The sequence below is a fragment of the Muntiacus reevesi genome, chromosome 1 (assembly GCF_963930625.1).
Source record: "Muntiacus reevesi chromosome 1, mMunRee1.1, whole genome shotgun sequence".
Classification (NCBI taxonomy): Eukaryota; Metazoa; Chordata; class Mammalia; order Artiodactyla; family Cervidae; genus Muntiacus; species Muntiacus reevesi.
In genome coordinates this window covers 130,449,724-130,462,286 of record NC_089249.1, presented here as the reverse complement: position 1 = coordinate 130,462,286, position 12,563 = coordinate 130,449,724, and the positions used below count along the sequence as shown (strand labels likewise).

At 38.5% G+C, this 12,563-nt stretch overlaps 1 protein-coding gene across 1 annotated transcript in view; it reads left to right on the top strand.

Moving 5' to 3' along the window:
* TNNI3K (TNNI3 interacting kinase) overlaps positions 1–12,563 on the top strand; it is a 311,086-nt gene that overhangs the window by 190,295 nt on the left and 108,228 nt on the right. Inside the window, exons 18-20 of the mRNA XM_065910902.1 lie at positions 6,565–6,617; positions 7,094–7,146; positions 11,129–11,261. Coding sequence (XP_065766974.1) covers positions 6,565–6,617; positions 7,094–7,146; positions 11,129–11,261 — 239 coding nt within the window. The remainder of the gene's footprint in view (positions 1–6,564; positions 6,618–7,093; positions 7,147–11,128; positions 11,262–12,563) is intronic.

The following is a 12,563-nucleotide window of genomic DNA, read 5'->3' as shown; positions in this document are numbered from 1 at the left end:
GTAAAGAACAATGTTTCATAGGAACCTGGAATGTTAGGTCCATGAATCAAGGCAAATTGAAAGTGGTCAAACAGGAGATGGCAAGAGAGAACATCGACATTTTAGGAATCAGTGAACTAAAATGGACCGGAATGGGTGAATTTAATTCAGATCACCATTATATCTACTACTGTGGGCAAGAATCCCTTAGAAGAAATGAGGTAGCTCTCATAGTCAACAAAAGAGTCTGAAATGCAGTAGTTGGGTGCAGTCTCAAAATGACAGAGTGATCTCTGTTCATTTCCAAGGCAAAACGTTCATTAGCACAGTAATCCAAGTCTATGCCCCAACCACTAATGCTGAAGAACCTGGCGTTGAATAGTTCTGAAGACCTACAAGACCTTCTAGAACTAATACCAAAAAAAAAAAAAAAAAAAAAAAAAAATGTCCTTTTCATCATAGCAAACTGGAATGTAAAAGTAGGAAGTCAAGATATAGTGAGAGTAACAGGCAAGTTTGGCCTTGGAGTACAAAATGAAGCAGGGCAAAGGCTAACAGAGTTTTGCCAAGTTATACTGATCATAGCAAACACCCTCTTCCAAAAACACAAGAGATGGCTCTACAAATGTACATCACCAGATGGTCAATACTGAAATCAGATTGATTATATTCTTTGCAGCCGAAGATGGACAAGCTCTATATGTCAGCAAAAACTAGACCCAGAGCTGACTGTGGCTCCGATCATGAACTCCTTATTGCCAAATTCAGACTTAAATTGAAGAAAGTAGGGAAAATTACTAGGTGGTTAAGTATGATCTAAGTCAAATTCCTTACAATTATATAGTGGAAGTGACAAATAGATTCAAGAGATTAGATCTGATAGACAGAGTGCCTGAAAAACTACTGATGGAGGTTCATGACATTGTATAGGAAGCAGTGATGAAGACCATTCCCAAGGGGAAAAAAAATGCAAAAAGGCTGTCTGAGAAGGCCTTACTAATAGCTGATAAAAGAAGAGAAGCGAAAAGCAAAAGAGAAAAGATAAACCTACATGAATGCAGAGTTCCAAAGAATAGCAAGGAGAAATAAGAAAGCCTTCCTCGGTGATCAGTGCAAAGAAACAAAGGGAAACAATAGAACAGGAAAGACTAGAAATCTCTTCAAGAAGATTAGAGATACCAAAGGAACATTTCATGCAAAGATGGGCACAATAAAGAACAGAAATGGTATGGACTTAACAGGAGCAGAAAATATTAAGAAGATGTGGCAAGAATACACAGAAGAACTACACAAAAAAGATCTTCATGACTCAGATAATCACGATGGTGTGACCACTCACCTAGAGCCAGACATCCTGGAACATGAAGTCATGTAGGCCTTAGGAAGCATCACTACAAACAAAGCTAGTGGAGTTGATTGAATTCCAGCTGAGCTGTTTGAAGACCTAAAAGATGATGCTGTTAAAATGCTATACTCAACTGCCAGCAAATATGGAAAACTCAGCAGTGGCCACAGGCCTGGAAAACCTGTTTTCATGCCAAACTCGAAGAAGGTAAATGCTCAAACTACTTCACAATTGCACTCAGCTTACATGCTAGCAAAGTAATGCTCAAAATGCTCCAAGACAGGCTTCAATGGTACATGAACTGGGAACCTCCAGATGTTCAAGCTGAATTTAGATAAGATAGAGGAACCAGAGATCAAATTGCCAACATTCATTAGATAATCAAAAAAGCAAGAGAGTTCCAGAAAAACATCTACTTCTGCTTTATTGACTACACCAAAGCTTTTGACTGTGTGGACCACAACAAACTGTGGGAAATTCTTAAAGAGATGAGAATACCAGACCATCTTACCTGTCTCCTGAGAAATATGCAGGTCAAGAACCAACAGTTAGAACTGCACATGAAACAAAGGGCCAGTCGAAATTGGAAAAGAAGTGTGTCAAGGCTATATATTGTCACCCGGCTTACTTAACTTATATGCAGACTACATCATGCAAAATACCGGGCTGAATGAAGCACAAGCTGGAATCAAGATCGGCAAATAGATGGGGAAACAGTGGAAACAGTGGCTGACTTTATTTTCTTGGGTTCCACAATCACTGCAGATCATGACTGCAACCACAAAATTAAAAGACACTTGCTCCTTGAAAGAAAAGTTTTGACCAACCTAGACAGCATATTAAAAAGCAGAGACATTACTTTGCCAACTGAGGTCCATAAGGTCAAAGGTGTGGTTTTTCCAGTATCATATATGGATGTGACAGTTGAACCATGTAGAAGGCTGAGCACCAAAGAACTGCTGCTTTTGAACTGTGGTGTTGGAGAATACTCCTGAGAGTCCCTTGGATTTCAAGGAGATCCAATCAGTCCATCCTAAAGGAAATCAGTTCTGAATATTCATTCGAAGGACTGATGCTGAAACTGAAACTCCAATATTTTGGCCACCTAATGAGAAGAACTGACTCATTAGAAAAGACCCTGATGCTGGGAAGATTGAGTGCAGAAGGAGAAGGGGATGACAGAGGATGAGATGGTTGGATTGCATCACTGACTCAATGGATATGAGTTTGAGCAAGCTCCAGGAGATGGTGAAGGACAGGGAAGCCTGGCATGCTGCAGTCCATGGAGTCACAAATAGTGAGACAGTCTGAGCGACTGAACAGCAACCGTACAGTTGTGCTCGTTTCACATACTAGTAAGACGATGCTCAAAATCCTTCAAATTAGGCTTCAGCAGTATGTGAACCAGGAACTTTCAGATGTACAAGCTGGGTGTAGAAAAGGCAGAGGAAACAGAGATCAAATTGCCAACATCCATTGGATTATAGAAAAATAAAAAATTCCAGAAAAATATCTACTCTACTTCATTGACTACACTAAATCCTTTTACTGTTTGGATCACAACAAACTGTGGAAAAGTCTTAAATAGATGGGAATACCAGACCACATTACCTGTCTCCTGAGAAATCTGTATGCAGGATAAGAAGAAACACTTAGAACCGGACATGAAACAGTGAACTACTGCAGAATCGTAAAAGGAGTACATCAAGGCTCTATATAGTCACCCTGTTTATTTCACTTATATGCATCATTTCATTGGAAATGCTGGACTGGAAGACTCATGAGCTGGAATAAAGATTTCTGGGAGAAATATCAACCACCTTAGTTAGTTAAATGTTACCATTCTAATGGCAAAAAAAATGAAGAGGAACCAAAGAATCTCTCAATGAGGGTGAAAGAGGAGAGTGAAAAAGCTGACTTAAAGCTCAACATTCAAAAAATGAAGATCATGGCATCCTGTTCCATCATTTTATAGCAAATAGATGGGGAAAAGTGGAAACAATGACAGATTTTCTGTTCTTAGGCTCCAAAATCACTGCAGATGGTGATTGCAGCCACAAAATTGAAAGATGCTTGCTCCTTTGAAGAAAACGTATGACAAACCTAGACAGCATATTAAAAAGCAGAGATATAACTTTGTCAACAAAGATCTGTATAGTCAAAGCCATGGTTTTTCCAGTAGCCATGTATAGATATGAGTGTTGGACCATGAAGAAGACTGAACACGGAAGAATTGATGCTTTTGAATTGCAGTACTGGAGAAGACTCTTGAGAAGCCCGTCGACATCAAGGAGATCAAACCAGTCAATCCTAAAGGAAATAAACCCTGAATATTAACTGGAAGGACTGATGCTGAAGCTGAAGCTCCAGTACTTTGGCCACCTGATTCAAGGAGCCAACTCATTACAAAAGACTGATGCTGAGAAAGATTGAGGGGAGGAGGAAAAGAGGCGACAGCAGGTGAGATGGTTGGATAGCATCACCAACTCAATGGACATGAGTTTGAGCAAACTCTAGGAGAAAGTGAAGGTCAAGGAAGCCTGGTATGCTGCAGTTAAAGGGGTCACAAAGACTCAGATACAACTTGGTGTCTAAACAACCACAGTTCAGTAAGTACTTGCTTATTCACTACTGTGATCTTTATGCTACCAAACTTGTGGCTTTCTATTTTAAGTTTCTTTTATTTGTTTAAAAGATGTTTATGAGTATAGTCAAATGTGATAAGGGGTGTAAGCAGTGTGCCAAAAATAAGCACATGCTAAAAATGCTGTAGTTACAACTATGAGCATGATCCCTGTATCCTGAGACAGCCTGCCCCTCATACCAGAAGGAACAGGGCAGCCCAGTGATCAGATTCATTTGTTTCTTTTGCTGTTGTTTAGCCACTTCAGCTGTGTCTGATTGTTTGCAGCCCCACAGACTGTACCCTACCAGGCTCCTCTGTCTATGGGATTTTCCAGGCAAGAATACTGGAATGGGTAGCCATTCCCTTCTCCAGGGGATCTTCCTAACCCAGGGATTGAACCTCTGTGTCCTGCACTGCCGATGGATTCTTTACTACTGAGCCACCAGGGAAGCCATTTCTTTTGCTCGAAGAGTAAAATTACGCTAAACTATCCCAACTCCAGTTACCAGGCGTTATCATCCTTATTCTTAGTAATACAAAATATTTAGAAGAAATTTAAACACACAAATGAATAAACAAAATATGCCCAAGGTTTCTCATGGACAGAGGAGCTTGGTGGATTACCATCCATATAATTGCAAAGAGTCCGACACAGCTGAAGTGACTTAATAGGCATGCACACACAACATCCAAAAATTTAAACGGTTGCCTCAAGGACCGTGATTTTGGAACAGGTGAAGTTTAAGTAGGGTTTCTGTCAGCCTTTTCCGGTGTTCAACTAGGGCAAGTTCATTTAGATATCTGTTTTTTGTATTGAGTATATGCTGCTAACTATTTTGATAACTGTTGTTCTACATTATTAATTTGAATTAAAATTAAATTAATTGATAAGATACTATACATATAATCATTTAATTCAATTGGTAATTCATGTTTAGCATGTTTTAATGATAACTATGAACTGTGACCCTCATTATCTTTTGATAGATTAAGGGACTGTGGTATAGTAACTCACCTAAATCCTTCAAGTAATCTAGTGGTACAGCATTTTGATGCATTCTTCTTGTTGCCTGAACTTCCAGAGAACTCCTGATACTGGAGAGTTCTTTATCATGACAGTGTCATTTTCACAGAATGTATTAATTGGTAATTTACAGTTAAAGATAACATCTTAGGGGGCATTTCATTTTGACATCCTCTTACTTCTCTGGGCTTCCCAGGGGGCACAGTGATAAAAAATCTGTCTGCCAATGCAAGAGACACAGGAGACATGGGTTCTATCCCTGGGTCAAGAAGATCCTCTGGAGAAGGAGATAGAAACTCACTCCAATATTCTTGCCTAGAAAATCCCATGAACAGAGGAGCCTGGCGGTCTACAGTCCAGTCCAGAAGGTCAGGGAGAGTTGAACATAAATGAGCAACTGAGCATGCACTCACTCATTATGTGTTACAAATTAGCAATTAATTAACATTACTTTTACACTGGTATCTTCCAGGCCAAAAAAAAAAAAAAATAGCTTGAACACATTCTAGATTTTTGCTAGTTTAAAAGAGAATTAAATGTATACCATAAAAGTAAAATTCATTTATGATACAAGAGAAGTTCAAAGCTAACTTTCTTATAAAGCTTAACTCAGTACCTTAAAGCACTTATATAAATGGTTCAATATCATATTAGAGTTATTTAGACTAAAAGATCTTCCTTTTTCGATCACGAAGCAAAACAATGAAAGAAAGAGCAGATAAATTAATATTGTATGACCTATGTGCACTAAAAGAAATCCAGTGGGTTATCTCCTAATGCTGAAATGACTCATTGAGAAGCTAAACGTTAAATGAGCATAAAGAAAGGCATTCAATAAGAAATACTCAAAGACCATCTTGGATCACAATATGTTTGTCCATAAGAGATCTCACAACTCAATTCACCAATATGTGAGAGAAATGGCCTCTAATTAGACTGTCCCAACCTTGGTATACTTCTTGAAAAGGACAGTCTTATTCTAGCTTGAATTCTATTTTGGAAAGGAAACTTTGAAGACCTTTCTATGTTTTCCTCTCTAAGAACTTAAAAAGTACTTTAGCTGGTCTCATTTCACAGGCCTTAAAAACACTCTTTTTCCTAGGATATCAGCTAGAACATATTGACTAAGACATTTGCCATAAAGAGTCCTTTTCCTGTATTCATCTCAGGTCCTGCCTTGAACTGCCCTTGTGCCTAGAGTTCTAGCAAACTTGTTCCCTTGCTCTGACTCTGATATGCTCACAGATAACCTTTTACTATTGCCTGTAACCAAATTTTGTTAGCAACTGAACTTCAAAGAGCTGAAAAACTAATTTTCAGCTAATGAGTCTTTGACAAGTTTGGAAGGTTTACCTAAAGTAAAGTACTTTGAATACTTTCAAAGTCAGATATAAGATGATCACATTATATAAACATTCCTTTCAGATTAGCAAACTGAGAAAATCAGAGTCACTAACCTGAGATGTCTGTTTTGGGGAGTTGCTTAACCTCTGGGGTAAACAAATGACGATTTTTATCCTCTTCCTTGAGAGACCATTCAGACTGAAAATAGTACACTTTACTCAAAATCTACTTTTTATTTTTTTACAGTCACAATATTCTTCTCTATGAGGATGGGCATGCTGTGGTGGCAGATTTTGGAGGTGAGATTTCTATGAGTAATGCCCCCAGAGACATCAGTTTCTTTCTTCCTTCCTCATTGGTGGAGATAATATATGATAAACCTGGAAATGGATATCACCCTGACAGCTATATTTCTCTAAATTATTCACATTTCAAGTTATCATAGAGGGGTACTAGGAAAAGTTTTCAATTAGCAACAGGGAGATGACATGTGTGCACCTGTGGCTGATTCATGTTGTATGGCGGAAACCAATACAATATTGTAAAGCAATTGTCCTCCAATTAAAAACAAATAAATTTTTAAAATTTTCAATTAATTTTAAAAGCATGTCATTTCTTTTCAGTTTTTCTTCTTTTATATCCTCAGCTAAAAAATGGAAGTAAAAATTTTAAATAAGACAGAGGTTTCTTTGGGGTTCCAAACTTTTAGCTATAATCTTTGACCTTGGTTTTAAAACATTTCCTTTGACATGAATCTGTTTTCTCTCTTCCCCAGAATCAAGATTTCTGCAGTCTCTGGATGAAGACAACATGACGAAACAACCTGGGGTTTGTTGCTGCTCATGTTCCCTATAATTATGAAACAATTAGAATGTGTAAACTCAGCATGAGAGAAAAGGAGATGAAAGCAGCTTTAACTGGAAGAAATGTCATTGTCCCAGAGGCAGGATAATGTTTTATGTTTTTATTTTTAGTAAGCCCCCAAAAGAACTATTTCAGGGCTCTGTTAGAGAAATAGATTAGATTTATATTTGAAAAATGTTACAGAAAAAGTAACAGAATTTGTTTCAAATCTAATTGAAAAGTACATGGCGGGCATGGATAATTGACTTTCATGTTTAGATCTCCTTATTAAATGGTAGAGCTAAAATTTAATAGGTAGCCATAAAATTCATAGTTTACCTGCATCTATTAACAATTTATAGTTTTCCATTTTAACATTGTAAGGCGATAGGTGATACAGTCAAGCATTACTGTTTAAGAAAAATATAAATTATAACATCTGGAGCAAACATAAATTGTACTCGAAATGTCTGCATTTAAATTCATTATCTGCTTTTCCCTCTCCCCTCCCCACAAAGGAGTATACTTCTCTTTCTGACCTACCTGTGTTATTTAATTACCCAAGCTTGAGCTAATTTTCTGTCCCTTCCTTTTCCTGCTTCTGCTTACACACTGCTCAATCACTTTTTCTGTTTGTTTCTATTTCTTTTCTTTTTTAGTTTATCCCAAACTTTCATTTACCACTGCCTCAGTTCAGGTCTTCCCCATCTCTTTTCTGGACCATTGTTCTAGGCTTTTAATTCCAGTCCTCTCTTCCAGTTCATTCTTTGCAACATCAGCCAAGTGTTGTGTTCTGACAATTCTCTTCTTCCTGTAAATCATCAATGATGCTTAAAATGTTGTTTGTGTGTGTGTGTGCGTGTGTGCACATTCAGTCCTGTCTGACTCTGCGACCACTTGGACTATAGTCCACTATAGTCCACAGGCTCTTCTGTCCACGGAATTTTCCAGGCAAGAATACTGGAATCTTCCTGATCCAGGGATTAAACCCACTTCTCTTGCATCTCCTGCATTGGCAGGCAGATTGTTTACCGCTATCACCACCTGGGAAGCATTAAAATGTTATAACACTCTCCCCCAGCCTGAACCCAAGACTCTTCTGTGACTTCATTTCGCACTAAACATTTTCTTAAGTCCCCTATGCCCCCAGCAACATAAATACAAGCCATCTGGCTATTCCCCAAATATTTCATTCACTTTCACAGATTTATGACTCTGCCAGGATCATATTCTCTGCCCAAAAAAGCTTTCATTGCATCCCACCTTGAGAAAGTCTTATTATCTTGCATGGCCAAGAAAAGTTTATCCATTTTAAGTACCTTCCATCCTGTAAACTGCCCCTCCCACCTCCTCCCGCACACTTTTCTGTCTGTGCTTTTGTAGCACTTTTTTCACACTGCTGGGTAGTACTCTTACTCACTCAACAAACATTTATGAAGGGTCTACAATGTGTCAGGCATTGTACAAAGGGCCAGGAATACAAGATGTGAATAAAAGCTTGTCTTTGATCTCAAGTAACTCATTTTGTAGTGGGAAAAACCATATGCAAGAAAGGGTGAAGGCAGTATGGACATTCAATGACAGAGATGTGGCAAAGCCTCATGGGAGCCCAGGTAGATTGAACAGGAATAAATCAATTCAAACAGAATGAACACGTGAACAAAGGTACAGAGGAGGGAGAAACACCAGCTTTCCTTGGGGACTTTAAATAGCTTGGCATTGTTGGCACGCATTGTGAGAAAAAGACAAAGTGGGAGACGAGTTAAAGAGGAAGGCAGGAACCACATCATAGGTTTAGTATTAAGCGTGCTGGTTTCCCCAGTTAAATTTCATTCATTCAGCAGACATTTATGGAATACCTACTAAGTGTCAGACATTTTTCAAGGAACTGGGAATATTGCCATGACAAAGTTCTTGTGTTTATGGGACTAATATTCTAATTGGAGAAGATAAACATTGAACAAATTAGTAAAATACATATCAGGTGGTGATAAGTGTTATGAAGAAAAAAAACAAAGAGCAGATAAATGTAAAGTGATGGGGGTGTCATTTAGATGAGTGAAACAGAAAGAAAGCATTTGATAAGAGACCTATGTGGGAGTTATCCATAGGAGGAGAAGAGCAGTGTAGAAGAGGGAACAGTAAGTGCAAAGGCTCTGCAGCAGGAGAGTCCTTTGTGTGTTCAAGGCCAGATTAACTGGAGTGGAGTAAGAAAGGAGGAGTATGGTAAGAAATGAGAGAGGTGGGAAGAGTGGGTCCTTTTTTTGACAGGACATATAGATCTTATCTGGCATCTTTGACATAGAGATAGCTAACTCAGTGGACCTCAACCATGGCTGCACATTGAAATCACTTTGGAAACTTTTGTAAAAGCATTCAACCTGAATTCAACCCCCAGAAATTCTGATCTCCTTGTCCTAGAGTTCATCTTGAGTACATGTATCTTTTAAAAGTTTCCCCAGGAGATTCTAAAATGTAGCCAGTGGAGACTCTGGTTAAATATCCTTTTGTTGAATGAAATTGAATTGAATTTCACCAAAACAAGTAACATTCTTCTATCCTAGGAGTGGAGTCTTTTAAGCACAGCCCTATTCAAGATTTGTTTTGAAGGCTATTTTATTTCTAACTAGTTATGTGGCCTGATATAAGTTTGCTAATTACTCTATTACCCCCTGTGGGAAAAAATGGGCATACTCTATGCTTACTTCTGCTAATGCAATGTTGTGACAAAACTCATAATCTGCTATATAATTGGAGGCTACTTGGGATGTGAAAGCTCATGTGGAAGGATTGCATATAAGCACCATAATCGAAATAAAGACATTCTTGGCAAGCTGCAATTATGCATGACTTCAAAATAATGTAGACTCTTGGAAAGAATTATCAGCAGGCAGCACTACACACAAAATATCACTAAGAGTAATAAGAGAATACTGGTTTCTTTCAGGGGAAACACAAAGACAGAAGGTATTTGGCAAAGTTCATTGATATGATTATGAAGGCATGAGATTTTAGAGCTAGAAGGGCCTGCCTCCTGTGTTACCCTTGAGGAATCTTAGGTCCAAGAAGCATAGGAGACTCTCAAAACCACCCAAGTAGTTGATAGTAGGGCCAGAACTAGAATTTTCCTTCCCTAACTCTAGTATTCTTCTTCTTAAACCACACATAAACCAAATTTATGCAATTGCACCCCATAATGGAAACATATTTAAAAATGAAAAATACACAATTACAAATAAAAAGAATGTAAATGATGCCATCAAAACATGAGGGTAAAACTTTGTATGGAGAAACTTGTCATGTTTTACAGGCTTGCTTTCAAGAATATTGCACAAGCAGCATTTAGAAATAACACCACTGGGCAAACAAAGGAGATATGACAGACCTGATCCTGCCAGTGAGAAATCTCCTTCACACGAATATTCTGAGCACTCCCCTGAGACCTTTTCTCTCCTCAGTCATCAGGGCACTATTTATTGGTCTAATTTAGTGACTTCCTAAATTACAACCTGAAGCTCTAAAGGAGAGATGCTTCCCCCCAGAGTGCATGATTCACACCCAGGGAGGCATAGAGTTCTTGGATGAATCCACGGATGGCTATTCAGAAACTTGCAAGGCTTCCAGGGGAAAGATACTCAGAGATAAGCAGAACAGTGCCACTGCTGTGCTCACCATTTTACTTGGCAATTAATATTGTTGCAGTATATTTGGAAGAATTATGGATTTCATGATCTTCCAATGATTAAAAAAGCGCCCTTTGAAAAACTAAAAGGTAGCAGTAAACACCATTTCTGTGTGAACATGCCAGTTTATTATTGCACACATTGAGGGCAGTATTGATGTTATTTTATGTTTATATTTTTGAGAACATAGAATACTTAACAAATCTTTGCTAAGAAGAACACTGTCGTACAGTAGAAGAACTAAACACTTGGTCAATGACTTGTGGATGGATTTTGACCCGCAGAACCTCCGCTGGATGGCTCCTGAGGTGTTCACGCAGTGTACACGCTACACAATCAAGGCGGATGTCTTCAGCTATGCGCTGTGTCTGTGGGAACTTCTCACGGGAGAAATTCCCTTCGCTCATCTCAAGCCAGGTAAGCCATGCTGCAGTTAGGTTTCTCTGAGGGAATCCCCTGGTGGTCCAGTGGTCAGGAGTGTGTGCTTTCACTGCCGAGGGCCCTACATGGAGAATTAAGATCCCACAAGCTGCAGGGTGCAGCCATGGAAAAAAAAGAAAAAAAAGGTTTCTCTGGTCTCCAAAGTTCTCTGCATTTTCACAAATTCAAGAAGCATTGTTCCCCCAAAATGACAGTTCTTGGTGGATTGCCAAGGTGAGAAGTAAAGAAACAATCTCAAGTTATGTGCCCAATCCAGAAGACTTAATGGCCTATAACTATATGATTTTGGACACAGACACACACAAGGGTAGGTATATTTTATTATTAAAGTTTAAGATTTTTATTTATCTGTTGTTAATGAAACAAGCAGATGACTATGGCCATGTGGAATGTGGGTACAAATAATATAAATAATGCCATATTTACTTTTTGAGATTTGATTTAGAAACGCCTTTTTGGTGTGCATATAAAGGTGAGCTGAAAATAGCAACACACAAAAATTATCTATCAGGTCTGCTTTTGGCTTGTCTCACATTATACAAAGGAGAATGGCTTTTTCTAATTTTGTATTACATATATAGATGCATTTGAAAACTGGGACTTTGTGAGTGAGCCTATAATTTTGTTGTTGATTATATTTGATAATATACATTATACTCTGTGTAACTGCAGAAGATGGAGGTAAGGAATCTAATCACAGGGGAAAATGTACAAATATTTGAAGTAAATTTGATTTGCATTTCTCTCCATTTTATTTGCTCTGCTTTTTTTGTCTGGTCACACTGTTTACTTACTTGTATCCACCATGAATCTAAAAACCCCTTGACTTTGCATCCCCAAAACTTACCATGATTCAAAAGTAGTTTTCAAATTAAATCATAAAGAAATTTTATAATGAATTATACTGTAAACTCCTTAAGTGGTCGCCCTATCAGAATATATCAGAAGTGAAGTGAAAGTTACTCGGTTGTGTCTGAACTCTTTGCAACCGCATGGACTGAAGCCTGCCAGGCTCCTCTGTCCATGGGGGTTCTCCAGGCAAGAATACTGGAGTGGGTTCCTATGTCCTCCCCCAGAGGATCTTCCCAACCCAGGGATCAAACCCAGGTCTCCCTCATTGCAGGCAGATTCTTTACCGTCTGAGCCACCAGGGAAGCACAAATATGTCAGAAGGATCAAGTCAAAAGGGATGTTAGGGAACGATATACCTTATAAATGTGGATATTCACACAAGTTCAGAGTCTTAACCAGGATTACAGTATTTATTAGTACTCATGT